At 46.6% G+C, this 16,489-nt stretch overlaps 1 protein-coding gene across 3 annotated transcripts in view; it reads left to right on the top strand.

The window, feature by feature from the left end:
* The window catches only part of dachd (dachshund d), a 303,945-nt gene that overhangs the window by 215,774 nt on the left and 71,682 nt on the right, over window positions 1-16,489 (top strand). For all 3 annotated transcript variants that reach the window (XM_034187000.1, XM_034186999.1, XM_034186998.1), the window contains 3 exons: window positions 1,229-1,401; window positions 3,738-3,882; window positions 4,004-4,135. In XM_034187000.1, the coding sequence (XP_034042891.1) occupies window positions 1,229-1,401; window positions 3,738-3,882; window positions 4,004-4,135 (450 nt within the window). The remainder of the gene's footprint in view (window positions 1-1,228; window positions 1,402-3,737; window positions 3,883-4,003; window positions 4,136-16,489) is intronic.

Below are 16,489 nucleotides of genomic sequence, written 5' to 3'. Positions count from 1 at the left end.
TTTCATTTCCAGCCGGTGTCCTTCTCTTTAGAGGTTTCGCCATGCAGATCTCCTCGCCCTTTGGCTACTGATGTTTTGTTAGAAAAGAAGAGTGGAGTTGTTTTGTGGATCAGCTTTCTATAGCACTGCGCTACCCCCCACCATCCCACCCACCCCCTTACTTTTTTTTTCTTACCTTGAACCAAGCTGCCAAGAAAGAAGACAAAAAAATCAACAGAGGCTCAATCAGATTCAGTCGTGTCTGTGAGGTTTTCTTTAAAGCATTTGAGGAAAAGCATCTGAGTGGCGGAGGAATGAGACCAAACTGTTCCCAGTCACTTTTGATCCTGCCAGTTCAAAGTCGCCGTAGAGCAGAGGCGGAGGGAAGTGGGTGCCGTGGTCGTTGGCGAGGGGGGGTGCAGACATCTCGCTTTGACCTTCTGTCTGTGCTCATGTCCTTTGAAAGTTGCCTTGTTTTCATTAAGCCGTTCACAAACAGCACAACGCTACAGTTTGGCAAACTCCTCCAACCCCCCCCCACAGTCTCTTTATTACACATTCTTTACATTTTCATAATGTCTTCAATTTTCCCAATTACGCCTCTATTGCCAGACAGCAGTTGAATAATTTGAAACATTTGTACAATATCTCTGATGTCGTAATGGAATAATTTTTGAGGAAAAATAAAAATGCCTATCGTTGAGCCGACTGAAAGTGACTTTATTCTCTCGTTCTCCCTCCCTGGCCTGGAATATCGGCAGTTATAATTAGCCTAAAGTCGCTGCCGTACGGCGGGTTGATGGTACTTGTTTGTCATTTTCACCTTTAAGTAGTCATTTGGGTAATGGTTTTTGATATTGCCTTTGCTTTTACAGTGATATTTTTTTAATATGTAAATATTGAGACAATTTCCATGATGTTCTTTTTTTTATTCGTAGAATAATTGATGCATCTTTACTGCTGTGTAAACTTTGGTCTTTGAATGATTGTGTATATAGTTTTCATCCCCTTTTTTTCTTTATTGTTATTATAGCACGATCTATTATTAACGTATGCTGTAAAACATTTATGTGTATTATGCTAACGCTGAAAAATACCCCTGGAGTGATTAATGGGAATTATTCTGGGTTTTTTTTTCTTTTTTCTAATGGCATGGAAGTGTTATGTTTTAGAGCAGATTATCAGTTTTGAATGAATATGTCGTTCATATTACGCATCGTTGCATAACCAATGACTTCTTATGTCATAGGCCTGGAACTTCCCTTCATGATGATGCCCCACCCCCTGATTCCAGTCAGCCTGCCCCCAGCCTCCGTCACCATGGCGATGAGCCAGATGAACCATCTCAGCACTATTGCCAACATGGCCGCCGCAGCTCAAGGCCAGAGTCTGCCCTCCAGAATGGTCACCTCTGTTATAAAGGTATATTTTAACACCAGAGAGTACCCTTCATTTCAACATGTAACTTCAACCACACTTGCTCCTAATTTCAATCATGCATGTGATGATAAGACTGTGTCCTGCAATATGTCCAGAAATGTCCAGTAAGTGGCAGACAGGTACTGCATTTTCCAAAGTAAAAGCTGAGCCTTTTTTCTGTATTATCAGCTCTTTAACTGGGTTGTAGTATTAATTGGTGTTGTAGTGTACTTTATAGTAGTGCCATTTATTCTTTAAGTATTAGGCTTTATTAGCTTTTATATAACAGCTGAGTGGATCCTTGTCATCTGATTGGTGCTTTGTATGTCACATGACATGGATTAACTCATCCCATTTGTGTTGCATTGCATTTAGAGTGCGGCTTGGTTCCATTTAGAGTGCAAATTTGGTTCCCTACGTTTGGTACCATTGCACGCGCACACACATGCCATGCGCACATGTGATCGCCTTATTGAATGGTATGTTCCAGCTTTCACCTCATGAAATATTCATACCATTGAACTCATAAACATTCATTATTTGTATAATGTTAAATGCTGTGATTCCTGGGAAAGTCCTTTATAAACAGTCATAACAATAATAATTATTATTATTATTCATGTTGAAAGTGTAATTTTTTTCAGTATATGAGGTGCACTGGAGTATAAGTTGTAGGACCTCTCAAACTTGTAAAAAAAACAAAAAAACAAAAAAACTTGACTTAAGTACGGTTATGTACTGAACTATATGAAATAAGCGAAACAAAGTTTTTCAGTTGATTTGATTAAGGAAGTTTTATTCACTTTTTTCCTCATTGTGTCCCCATTTTATTTGTACAAGATGGCATTTTTTTTTTTTTTTTTTGAGTTATCAAAAGTTGATGGACTCATCTTTTAAATCACTGCATTTAACAGGTAACATTACTATGATTTCTAAAGCCTAGCACCCCCCCCCCCCCAAAAAAATAAAAAATAAAAAAATAAAAGTCAAACGCATTTTCAACTCACTTTTGGCAAAACAAATCTTTACGGGTTAGAATTTTAGCAGGATGATTAAATTAATACCTAGCAGTGGCAGGCATGGCCACCCTAAAAGTTAGCTTTGATAACCGCTAGTCTGCTAACTGAGAAGGTCGCTGTGATAACGGTAAACTGATAAATCACTAAAACTTTTAGCTACTGCTAACCAAAAACTTTTATTATATGACTAGATTTGACTTGATTTTTGGTTGTACAACCCTGAAAAAGAGACCCAAATAGCTGTTTTTTTTTGTAGTTTTTTTTATGTGGTGTAAACATGGAGGTTTCCATTAAGGTTTAGCATACCAAGATCAGATCATGATCAAGATGTACATAAATAATTAAATGAACAAATGAAATTAAACAGTAGTTTCCATTCAACATACAATTTATTCCAGAGCAGAATTTCCTAGTTCAAGACTACCCGTGCCCATTCTCCATGTAATGTGGAGTTGAGTCAGAAAGGACATCCGGTATAAAACTTGTGGCAAATCAACATGCAGATCCACCTCGGATGTGAAAAAATGGAGAAGCCAAACGAACTTAATTTATAGAAAGTATAAAATGAATAAAAAAATATTGAGAAATAAAAATACACGAGTCAAAATTTTAATAATCAAATTAATTCATTTAATCTGACTTGACCTCCTCCTTCTGTTTGAGGAAACTCTTGTTGGTTTCGCACAATGTGAGATCAATCGTGTATGATTTTAGAGTTTTGACTGTTAAACTTTATTTCTAAAAAATGTTAGTTAACTTAACCTTAGCAGAGCTAGCATAAATTTAAGATAATTAGCCTGCTAATGGTTTTCAAAGTTGGCTATAAAGTTCATCCAGTAAGAAAAAGTTAGCTTTCCTCATTAACTGTTAGCTGATTAGCTGGATTGTGCTCGCACAATGTGAGGATCAATCGTGTATGATTTTAGAGTTTTGACTGTTAAACTTTATTTCTAAAAAATGTTAGTTAACTTAACCTTAGCAGAGCTAGCATAAATTTAAGATAATTAGCCTGCTAATGGTTTTCAAAGTTGGCTATGAAGTTCATCCAGTAAGAAAAATTTGCTTTCCTTGTTAACTGTCAGCTGATTAGCTGGACTGTGCTCACCACTGTTAACTAACTAATTAACCAAATTAGTAAATAAATAAATAACAACCCATTTCACAAATCATATTTGAAAGACATGATCAGCAATGGAAACCTCCAGATTTTCTGAAGGTTCTGGACAAATTGTTGTTGCCAGGAGAATAAAAAAACATGAATTGGGTATTTTGGGTGTAGCTTCAGATACTTATTTTGGCTTTGCCTTTTTATGACTACTGGGGTTGCAGGAACGGGTGCAGGATAGTCCCTCACCTGCTCCTTCTTTAGAAGACAACAGGAGGCCGGGCAGTCACCCATCGTCCCACCGCAGCAGCAGCGTATCCAGCTCCCCCGCGCACACAGAAAGCTCCTCGGACAGGATACGTATGTTTCTATGTCACAACGACAAAATGCTGACTTCCTATACAGACCAGTGTTGTTGTGCTTTATTTCAAGAGGTGGTTTAAGCTTCCATGTTGTCACTGCTGTTTTCTTCTCTCTTCAGCCACACACCACAATGGCCTGTTTATGAACCAAGCCTTGCTAGGTCTGTCCCCCAACATCCCGCCTGGGCCCAAAGAAGGAGACGTGGCCCACGACATGAGCCACGAAACAAAGAGGATGCACACTGACAAAGGTCAGTCACATTTTCGGGCAAGTCCAGGCTGTATACACACCAGAGGTGGGACGAAGTCACCATCAAGTCACTCTCAAGTCATGAATCAGCAAGTCCCAAGTCACGTCTCAAGTCATAATGACCACCAGTTGTTTGCAAGCTGACTTGAGACTTGACTTGGGACTTGCTGATTCATGACTCGAGAGTGACTTGACAGTGACTTCGTCCCACCTCTGATACACACCATAATCGGATTAGATCACATATGGTGTGCTACGTAGTGTTGCTGCATCCCGAATTTCAGTAATCACTGAAATTATTATTTTTAAATGTAAAAAATCAAATATCATTACTTTTTAAAGTTATTTTACCTGTTTAGTACAGGATGGTGAAGCAGAGTACAAATTAAATCAAGGCTTGGGTTAACGACTGTCACCGATGCCATTGCCCAACAGGGTGCTGGTGGAAATTGGGATAATGCTGGGTGAAGAAGATGAGGAGAACATGTCCAGAGACAGCGGGAGAAGAGAAAAACTAGAAGGGTGAAAGTAAGAGTCAGGTCTTTAAATGTTGGCACTATGACTAGCAAAGAGGGGGAGCTGGCTGACATGATGGATAGGAGAAAGGTGCAGATGGTAATGTGCTGACAAGCGAGGAGAGTGTGTTGAGAAGGTGGAGGGAATATTTTTGAGGAGCTGATGAATTAAAAAAATGAGAGAAAGAAAAGGCTGGATGATGTGGAGAGAGTAAATCAGGAAGTGCAAGAGATTAGTATGGATGAAGTGAGGGTAGCTGTGAAGAGGATGAAGAGTGGAAAGGCAGTTGGTCCAGATGCCATTCATTCCAGTGGAGGCATGGAAATGTCTAGGAGAGATGGCAGTGGAGCTTCTAACCAGAAGTGAGAGGATGCCTAAGGACTGGAGGCGAAGTGTGCTGGTTCCTATTTTTAAGAACAAGGGTAATGTGCAGATGTGCAGTAACTACAGAGGCATTAAGCTGATCAGCCACAGCATGAAGTTATGGGAAAGATTAGTAGAAACTAGGCTAAGAAAACAGGTAAAGATCTATGAGCAGCAATATGGTTTCATGCTGATAAAGAGCACTACAGTTGCAGTGTTTGCTCTGAGAGTACTGATTGAGAAGTACAGAGAAGGCCAGAAGGAGCTACATTGTGTGATTGTGGATTTTGACAAAGCTTATGAGAGGGGTTCAAGAGAAGAGTTGTGCTATTGTATGAGGAAGTCTGGAGTGGCAGAGAAGTATGTGAGGGTAGTGCAGGACATGTACAAGGATAATGTGACAGCCGTGAGAAACTCAGTAGGAATGACATATTCATTCAAGGTGGAGGTGGGATTACACCAAGGATCAGCTCTGAGTCCTTTCTTGTTTGCAATGATGATGGACAGGTTGACGGATGATGTTTGCAGATGACATTGTGATCTGTAGTGAGAGTAGAGAGCAGGTTGAGTCTAGCTTGGAAATGTAGAGATACGCTCTGGACCGCCAGGGAAAATTTTATGTTTAGTAATGCCATTTTTGGTTTATTCTAATTTATCATGGAAAATGAATGTCAACTTTTATAAAGAATTACATCAAATTTTGTTGTATCGAATTGAATTGAAACATTCCATCATAAAAAGTATCATTTCTGAATTACATCACTAAGGATTTAACGGTTTAATGAGCCTTGTGAGAGTCTCGCACTGACATTTGAACTTTTACGAGAGTTTGAACAGTGAAGTAGCAGCGTCACAGCTTCACTCAACTTGTTCACAGTACATTTAGCTTGTTCCAGGGATCCGTGTATCCATGTTGTTGCATCGTTTGTACTTTAAATCCAATTTCTGATTCATAGCCAACAGTGTGCTGAGCTAATGCTACACACGTCGCATCTATAGGATGGCTACAGGAAGGAAAAGATGTTAGCTTCTTTACTTTATCCACATTTATCCAAACTACTGAAAGCTTCACTTTGTTGCCATCTAACCACTTCATCTGAGTGGTGCTCACACATTTACTTTTTAATCTCAGTAATAAAACTGATGCTGCTAAGACACAGTCCCGATGTAGCTTTTAAACTCTATGGTGCAGATAACGAATTACCATCAAGCCTCATTTGTACTCCTTCACTGTGTTGTCGCACACATCATGAAATATATAATTTAAAATGACCGACAGATGAAAATGTGTTGCTGCTGTTGATGTTTTGTGTTTTCATTGAATACTTTAATGAATTTAGCTTAAGCCTGCAATGCTACTGTTAGCCCTTCCAGCTTCACAGTACAGACCTGCTGCTGCCTCATATTGAAATACTATTTTTTATTGTTATCTTTAATATTCCATAGGTCATCATCAGTAGTTTTTTTTTTTTTTTTTTTTTTTGTCTCTTGAGGGTCTTTGTGATTTCAGCAAAGGTGCATGACCACACCTATTAATAGCTGTGGAAAACACTGCCAATGATGTCTAAAAGCAGTTCATCTTTTCTTTTTTTTTTTTTTGCGCTTTTTCACATGCAGTGTGCTTGAACGGATCAGCTCAATAAAATTCTATTTCCTCAAAATCTTACTTTTTCTTGCTACAAGGATGGAGGTATCAGTACAACTTAGAATAAAATATGTTCTAGATAGTGCAGAATGTCCTTTTTAAAATACAACGTAAAATTGGAAAAATAGGAAGAAAATGTAAAATCACTGCTGATTATTGTCTGCAAATAAAGAAATAAAAATAAGACTTGTTATGATATGGCTATGATGCTGCGCGCGCTCTGATTGGCTGATTTCCTGTCTGATATTTTCCCATATCAGACTGTTACCATGACAATCAATCCGGATCGCATATCACATTTGTTACAAACCAGAAAGCTAAAAACACGATTACAAAACCAAGTCGGACATGAACATACTCCATAAATATCTGAACAGTATCGGAAAAACACACAAATTGAAAGTTTGCCAGTTAACGACTGGGTCATCTGTTAGCAAGTTCTTCATGGAGGTGAAGAAAGTGAACAGGTCTGACTACGAGCCGCCAGCAGCCTTCATATTCATGCGATACTGTAAGTTTGTATGTTTATATATATAATATCCATATAAGAAACTCATTATTATTGTGTGTTTTTCACATGTTTTTCGCATGGACCTCACTTTGCTCTGCCCGTACTGTCAACACCTCAGTCTGATATTTTCCCGTGCAGACCTCGTGCAGTCAGTTGGATCAGTGCTTATCGCTGGATACTGTATCATGAGGTGGATGAGGGTCTTCGACTCTCCCTGGGTGAGACGCCAGTCAAGCTCAGCTTGGTTCTCCAGCCAAGACTGGTTCCTGTTGACAGCTGGGTGGACGAGGGTGTCCACGGACACAGACAGCCTGAAGCACATCTGGAATCAAATCTACATCCATACTGTGTATCAGCAGTCCAACTCCTGTCCCACAGACCCACCTGCACTGCAGTGAAAATAAATTATATTATGAATAATAATAAGAAGAGCTTTATTCTTATACCACTTTTTAGTACCAATTTGTGCAATTCAAAGTGCTTTAACTGTTGGGAAGGTGTCGTGACACGGACCCACAACAAGGGGCGTTAATGAACGGACAATGGATAAGCCAAAAAGTAACAATTTAATGTTGTGAAGCGCACAACGAAGTACAGACAATAACAATATTGCGGAATGTCAATCATACACAAGGTGGCGTGTGGCAGGCTCGAAGATAGAAGACGTCTGGTGATAGAAGAGCCGGAACCCACACAGCCTCCACCACCAACGGATCTGAAGAACACCGGAGCCGCCAAGCCCTGCGCCCCAGGTGGCCACTGTCTTCAGCAGTCAGACCCAGTACTGCTGGCAGAGAACAGAAACAGGTTGATGAGTGTGAGTACGCACACTCAGTAATCCCACAGTCTGTGTTCAGTTAGGAGGGAGAACCTCCATTTCCGATAACACACTTGGACAGCTCCTGAGACAACCACTTATCTGGGTGGGGTGGGAGGCAAAGCCGTCGCAGTCCACACCAAACGCCAACACAGCAGACAAGGAATCCGTCACAGGAAAACGGCTGCAAAAGAGATCAGACTATTGTTCGGTTTAGATTCAGCAGAGAATTACCTGTATGGTAGATGATTTCTCGGCGAGGAGGTGGAGTTGCAGTCCTGCCTTTATGGTGATGGTGATGGGTTGAATGAGTGACAGCTGGTGCTGACGAAGAGCGACAGCTGTCACTCCCAGTGGCTCCAGCGCCCTCTCGTGCTTGAAGCCCGCACTCCAAGCAGGGCGCCATCTGGTGGTGGTGGGCCAGCAGTACCTCCTCTTCAGCGGCCCACACAACATTAACACTTACAATTGCACATAATTTCAAGCAATATAAATCAAACATACATAGTAAACAAAAAACAACAACAAAACAAAACAAAAAACAATAAACCCCAAAACTCGAAATTTCATGTAGGAGCATAATATAAAATACATTCTAACACACAATGTAAACAGCATCAGTCAAATGCATCCAGAACAGAGTGTTGGGAAAGTGTCAGTACACGGACCCACAACAGGGGGCGCAAATGAACGGACAATGGAGAAAGTCAAATAACAAGGCTTTACTGTTGTGAACGTGCACAACGAATACAACCAATCATGGAAATGGACAACAGTCAATTCACAAAAGTGTCGTGTGGGCAGGCTCAAAGATAGGAGACGCCTCTCCAAGGTAAGACCGGAACCACACGGCTTCCTCCGCCACAGGACCCCGGGAATACTGGAGCCGCCAAGTCCCGAACTCCCAGGTGGCCACTGCCTCCGCGTGTCGGACCTGGTACTGCTGGCGAGGAACAAAGAACAGTTAGATGGGGGCGCGTTTGCACCCAAGACTCCGAACAGCAGGGAAGTTACCTCCACCTCTCGTTGGAACAGTAATCCACAATCTAAGCACTAATCCAAAAGGATACACTCCGTCAGCTTTGATACGTTACCTTTCAGGTAGAAACGATATCTCGGCAATGAGGTGGAGATGCTGTCCTGCTGATATACCCCACTGATGATTGCTGTCAGCTGTCTCAGGTGATGGGTGACAGCTGTCACCTTGGCTGCTCCTGTGAGGCGGCGGCGCCCTCTGGTGCCTGGAGCCCGCACTCCAGGCAGGGCGCCCACTGGTGGTGGTGGGCCAGCAGTACCTCCTCTTCTGCGGCCCACACAACAGAACCCCCCCCTCAACGGGCGCCTCCTGGCGCCCGACCGGGTTTGTCCGGGTGGCGACGGTAAAAGTCGGCCAGGAGGGCCGGATCCAGGATGAAGCTCCTCTTCACCCAGGAGCGTTCTTCGGGACCGTACCCCTCCCAGTCCACCAGATATTGAAAGCCCCGGCCCATCCGTCGGACGTCCAACAGCCGGCGCACTGTCCAAGCCGGCTCGCCATCGATGATCCGGGCAGGAGGTGGTGCCGGACCGGGTGCACAGAGGGGCGAGGTGTGATGGGGCTTGATCTTTGACACATGAAATACTGGATGGATCCGCAGTGAGGCTGGAAGCTGAAGCCTCACTGCGGCGGGATTGATGACCTTGAGAATCTTAAACGGACCTATGTATCTATCTTGCAGTTTTGGGGAGGCCACTTGCAGTGGAATGTCCTTGGTGGACAACCACACTTCCTGCCCGGGGCGATACGTAGGGGCCGGGGTCCGCCGCCGGTCTGCATGGGTCTTCGCCCTCATCCGGGCCTTCAACAAAGCAGAACGGGCGGCACGCCACACCCGACGGCACTTCCGCAGGTGGGCCTGGACCGAGGGCACACCGACCTCTCCTTCAACCACCGGGAATAGTGGGGGCTGATACCCCAAACACACCTCAAAGGGGGAGAGGCTGGTGGCTGATGACACTTGACTGTTGTGGGCGTACTCGTTCCAGGCCAGATGAGTACTCCAGGCCGCCGGGTGCGCGGCTGTCACACAACGTAGTGTTTGCTCCATTTCTTGATTAGCCCGCTCTGCTTGCCCGTTGGTCTGGGGGTGATACCCGGATGAGAGACTGACCGTGGCCCCCAGTTCCCGGCAGAAGCTCCTCCAGACGTGTGAGGAGAACTGGGGACCGCGATCAGAGACAATGTCTGATGGTATCCCATGCAGGCGGACGACGTGGTGGACCAGGAGGTCCGCTGTCTCCTGGGCCGTTGGGAGCTTCCGGAGGGCCACGAAGTGGGCCGCCTTGGAGAATCGGTCCACTATCGTGAGGATGACGGTGTTTCCCTGGGACGGCGGGAGGCCCGTGACAAAATCCAGGCCGATGTGGGACCAGGGGCGATGAGGCACGGGCAGCGGCTGTAGCAGTCCCGGAGCCTTGCGATGGTCGGCCTCGCCCCTGGCGCAGGTGGTACAGGCCTGGATATAGTCCCGGACGTCGGCCTCCAGGGACGCTCACCAGAAGCGCTGCCGGACAACTGCCACGGTTCTTCGCACCCCTGGATGACAGGAGAGCTTAGAGCCGTGACAGAAGTCCAGGACTGCAGCCCGTGCCTCTGGTGGGACGTAAAGTCTGTTCTTTGGTCCAGTCCCGGGGTCCGGGCTTCGTGCCAGGGCCTCCCGGACGGTTCTCTCTACGTCCCAGGTGAGGGTGGCCACGATAGTGGACTCCGGGATGATGGGTTCCGGTGGATCCGACAACTCCGTTTTGACCTCGTCTTCGTGTACCCGGGACAAGGCATCCGATTTCTGGTTCTTGGTCCCGGGCCGGTAGGTGATGCGGAAGTCAAAACGGCCGAAGAACAGTGACCAGCGGGCTTGCCTGGGATTCAGCCGCTTGGCGGTCCTGATATATTCCAGGTTCCGGTGGTCAGTGAAAACCGTGAATGGCACGGACGTTCCCTCCAACAGATGTCTCCACTCTTCAAGAGCCTCTTTCACCGCAAGGAGCTCTCGATTGCCGACGTCATAGTTCCGTTCGGCTGGGGTCAACCTGCGGGAAAAATAGGCACACGGGTGAAGGACCTTATCGGTCTTCCCGCTCTGGGACAGCACAGCTCCTATCCCTGAGTCCGAGGCGTCCACTTCAACCACTAACTGGCGACTAGGATCGGGCTGCACCAGAACAGGTGCAGACGAGAAGCACCGTTTCAACTCCTTGAATGCGGCATCGCACCGATCCGACCAGGTGAAGGGGACTTTTGGTGAGGTCAGGGCTGTCAGGGGGCTAACTACCTGACTGTAGCCCTTAATGAACCTCCTGTAGAAATTAGCAAAGCCTAGGAACTGTTGCAACTTCCTACGGCTTGTGGGTTGGGGCCAGTCTCTCACCGCCGCAACCTTGGCCGGATCAGGAGCGACGGAGTTGGAGGAGATGATGAACCCCAGGAAGGACAAAGAGGTGCGGTGGAACTCACACTTCTCGCCCTTCACAAACAGCCGGTTCTCCAACAACCGCTGCAGGACCTGACGTACATGCCGGACATGAGTCTCAGGATCCGGAGAAAAGATGAGTATATCGTCTAGATAGACGAAGACGAACCGGTGCAGGAAATCCCGCAAGACATCATTAACTAATGCTTGGAACGTCGCGGGGGCGTTTGTGAGGCCGAACGGCATGACCAGGTACTCAAAGTGACCTAAGGGGGTGTTAAATGCCGTTTTCCACTCGTCTCCCTTCCGGATCCGAACCAGATGATACGCATTTCTAAGATCGAGCTTGGTGAAGATTTGGGCTCCATGCAGGGGTGTGAACACCGAATCCAACAGGGGCAACGGCTATCAGTTGCGAACCGTGATCTCGTTCAGCCCCCTATAATCAATGCATGGACGAAGTCCGCCGTCTTTTTTGCACACAAAAAAGAAACCTGCGCCCATCGGGGAGGTGGAATTCCGGATCAACCCGGCGGCTAATGAGTCCCGGATGTAGGTCTCCATTGATTCGCGCTCAGGCCGGGAGAGGTTGTACAGCCTGCTGGACGGAAACTCACTGCCCGGAACCAAATCATTGGCACAATCATACGGACGGTGGGGGGGAAGTGTGAGCGCCAGATCCTTGCTGAACACGTCGACAAGGTCGTGGTACTCCACCGGCACCGTCCCCAGATTGGGCGGGACTCTGACCTCCTCCTTAGCTTGGGAGCCGGGAGGAACCGAGGAACCTAGACACACACGGTGGCAGGTCTCGCTCCACTGAACCACTACCCCGGACGGCCAATCAATCCGGGGATTGTGCTTCAACATCCAGGGAAATCCTAAAACCACACGGGAGGTGGCCTGAGTCACAAAAAACTCGATCACCTCCCGGTGATTTCCTGACACCACCAGAGTTACAGGTGGTGTCTTATGTGTGATTGGAGGGAGTAGGGAGCCATCTAGTGCTCGAACCTGCACAGGCGAGGTAAGCGCCACCAGAGGGAGCCCTATCTCCCTGTTCCATCTGCTGTCCAGCAGATTCCCCTCAGAGCCCGTGTCCACCAGTGCTGGGGCCTTCAGGGTTGAGTCCTCATACAGGATCGTAACTGGGAGTCGTGTGGCAATGTGGGTGTGTCCCACGTGAATGTCTCGGCCCACCCCTAGCCCAGTTTCTAGGGGCGGGCGTTTAGTGTTTAACCGCTCGGGGCAGTCTCTCTCTTGGTGCTCTCTCGAGCCACAAGCAAAACAAGCTCCGTGGGCCCGTCTCCTCTGTGCATCTGGTGCCCTAAATGTTGCCCTACTCGTGTCCATAGCTTCGTCAGCAGGGGGAGCTGTGGCCCCACGGAGCGCAGGGGCCGTGGAGCGTGGGGAAGGCGGAGCGCGGTCGGAACCGGAAGGGAGAGGGACGGCGCGTGCCCGGCCACGCCCTTCGTCTCGTTCCCGCCGACGTTCTTCTAACCGGTTGTCTAACCGTATGACAAGATCGATGAGCCCATCTAAATCCCGCGGTTCGTCCTTAGCCACCAGGTGCTCCTTAAGAACCAAAGACAGTCCGTTTACAAAGGCGGCGCGGAGGGCAGTGCTATTCCAGCCGGACCTCGCAGCCGCAATGCGGAAGTCGACTGCATAGGCAGCTGCGCTCCGACGCCCCTGTCTCATTGACAGCAGCACGGTTGAAGCGGTTTCGCCTCTATTAGGGTGATCGAACACGGTTCTGAGCTCCCTTACAAACCCATCATATGTCAGAAGGAGCCGTGAATTCTGCTCCCAGAGCGCTGTAGCCCAAGCGCGTGCCTCACCGCGAAGCAGGTTTATTACATAAGCTACTTTACTAGCATCGGTCGCGTACATGACGGGACGCTGTGCGAAGACGAGCGAGCACTGCATGAGAAAATCCGCCCACGTCTCCGCACAGCCTCCGTACGGCTCTGGGGGGCTTATGTATGCTTCCGGGGAAGGAGGGAGAGGTCGTTGAACAACCAGTGGAACATCTATGTTACGCACAGGATCTATGGGAGGGAGAGCCGCAGCGGCGCCCGGAGGGCGTGCTTCCACCTGCGCGGCGAGAGCCTCCACCCTGCGGTTCAGGAGGACGTTCTGCTCGGTCATCAAATCTAACCGAGTCGTGAAAGCGGTGAGGATCCGCTGCAACTCACCGATTACCCCTCCTGCGGACGCCTGCGCGTCCTGTTCTTCCATTGGCCGTTCAACAGCCGGTTGACGCCCCTCGGGATCCATGACGTTGGCCGAGATATCCTGTTGGGAAAGTGTCAGTACACGGACCCACAACAGGGGGCGCAAATGAACGGACAATGGAGAAAGTCAAATAACAAGGCTTTACTGTTGTGAACGTGCACAACGAATACAACCAATCATGGAAATGGACAACAGTCAATTCACAAAAGTATCGTGTGGTCAGGCTCGAAGATAGGAGACGCCTCTCCAAGGTAAGACCGGAACCACACGGCTTCCTCCGCCACAGGACCCCGGGAATACTGGAGCCGCCAAGTCCCGAACTCCCAGGTGGCCACTGCCTCCGCGTGTCGGACCTGGTACTGCTGGCGAGGAACAAAGAACAGTTAGATGGGGGCGCGTTTGCACCCAAGACTCCGAACAGCAGGGAAGTTACCTCCACCTCTCGTTGGAACAGTAATCCACAATCTAAGCACTAATCCAAAAGGATACACTCCGTCAGCTTTGATACGTTACCTTTCAGGTAGAAACGATATCTCGGCAATGAGGTGGAGATGCTGTCCTGCTGATATACCCCACTGATGATTGCTGTCAGCTGTCTCAGGTGATGGGTGACAGCTGTCACCTTGGCTGCTCCTGTGAGGCGGCGGCGCCCTCTGGTGCCTGGAGCCCGCACTCCAGGCAGGGCGCCCACTGGTGGTGGTGGGCCAGCAGTACCTCCTCTTCAGCGGCCCACACAACACAGAGATGTCCTACTCATGCATTTATATGTTCAGGAGAACAGATGTTTCTTTAATCTGGATTTAAAAGACTCAACATAATCAGAAGTAACAATAGTTCTTTTACACTTTTTCTTGTAATGTCTTGGTACAAAGGTAGTATCCTGGTATGTAAACACTAAAAAAAGACGCAGATGAGATTAGCCTGTAATTTTTACAATGAATTGAGATTTTTATTATTATTTATTTATATATATATATATATATATATATATATATATATATATATATATATATATATATATATATATATAAATACGAGGTCTATTAGAAAAGTATCCGACCTTATTATTTTTTTCAAAAACCATATGGATTTGAATCACGTGTGATTACATCAGACATGCTTGAACCCTCGTGGGCATGCAAGAGTTTTTTCACGCCTGTCGGTTACGTCATTCGCCTGTGGGCAGTCTTTGAGTGAGGAGTCGTCCACCTGCTCGTCGATTTTTTTCATTGTTTAAGAATGGCTCAGAGACTGTTGCTTTGTTTGATAAAAATTTTTTCAAAACTGTAAGACACAACTGAGTGGACACCATTCAATAAATTCAGCTGGTTTTCGGTAAAAATTTTAACGGCTGATGAGAGATTTTGGTCTGGTAGTGTCGCTTTAAGGACGGTCCACGGCGCCTGACGGCGATCTGCGCTTCGAGGCGGCAGCGTCTCGCCGTTTCAAGTTGAAAACTTCCACATTTCAGGCTCTGTTGACGCAGTAAGTCGTCAGAGAACAGAGAACTTTCAGAAGAAGTCGGCATGAGGAGTTTATTTGGACATTCCATTGTTAACGGTCATTTTGTAATGAAAGAACGTGCGGGCAGAGTCGCATGTCGGGCTGGACCCGACCGCGGGGGGTCGCGGCAGGAAAAACACCTCCGTTGGAAATCTTAACGGGCAAGTTGGAACATGCCCAAGCTGTTAAACAATTTCTCAGTTACTCACTTGTTGAAAGCCATTAAAAGCCGCCTGAATTCTACAAATGGTTTTCAACACGGAGGTGTTTTTCCTGTCGCGGCGCACACAGATTTGCCGAGTCGTCACGGAAACGACTCGGCGAATTTGCGCGTACGTCTTTCATTAAAAAAATGTCCTTAAACAGTGGAATGTCCGCATAAATTCCTCATGCCGGCCTCTTCTGAATCTTCTCTGTTCTCTCACGATGTCCTGGGTGAATTAAGCCTTAAATTAGGATGCTTTCAGCTCGAAACAGGCCGACGACAGCGCCTGGAAGCGCTGCAGGACGTCCCGCTCCGTGGGAAGTCCTTACACCGACAGAAACACCCCATAATCTCTCATCAGCCGTTAAACTTTTCACAGAAAACCAGCTTAATTTCTCGAATAGTGTCCACTCGGATATTCCTCACAGGTCCAGAAAAAATTTTGATAAAGCAACCGCGCGCCGTCTCGAGCAGCGTGTGAAACAAAGGAATTCAGCCGAGAGGGCGGGACCACATCTCACTCAAGGCCTGCCCACAGGGAAATGACGTCACCGACACGCGTGAAAAAACTCATGCATGCGCACGAGGGTTCAAGCATGATTGGTGTAATCGCATGTCATTCAAATCCATATAGTTAAAAAAAAAATAAAAGGGTCGGTTTATTATCTAAGAGACCTCGTATATATATATATATATATATATATATATATATATATATATATATATATATATATATATATATATACTCAACACAAATATAAATGCAACACTTGTGGTTTTGCTCCCATTTTGTATGAGATGAACTCAAAGATCTAAAACTTTTTCCACATACACAATATCACCATTTCCCTCAAATATTGTTCACAAACCAGTCAAAATCTGTGATAGTGAGCACTTCTCCTTTGCTGAGATAATCCATCCCACCTCACAGGTGTGCCATATCAAGATGCTGATCAGACACCATGATTAGTGCACAGGTGTGCCTTAGACTGGCCACAATAAAAGGCCACTCTGAAAGGTGCAGTTTTGTTTTATTGGGGGGGGATACCAGTCAGTATCTGGTGTGACCACCATTTGCCTCATGCAGTGCAACACATCTCCTTCGCAT

The sequence above is a fragment of the Thalassophryne amazonica genome, chromosome 14 (assembly GCF_902500255.1).
Source record: "Thalassophryne amazonica chromosome 14, fThaAma1.1, whole genome shotgun sequence".
Lineage (NCBI taxonomy): Eukaryota > Metazoa > Chordata > Actinopteri > Batrachoidiformes > Batrachoididae > Thalassophryne > Thalassophryne amazonica.
Note: the sequence above shows the minus strand (reverse complement) of the source record. Positions and strands in the feature narration are given on the sequence as shown.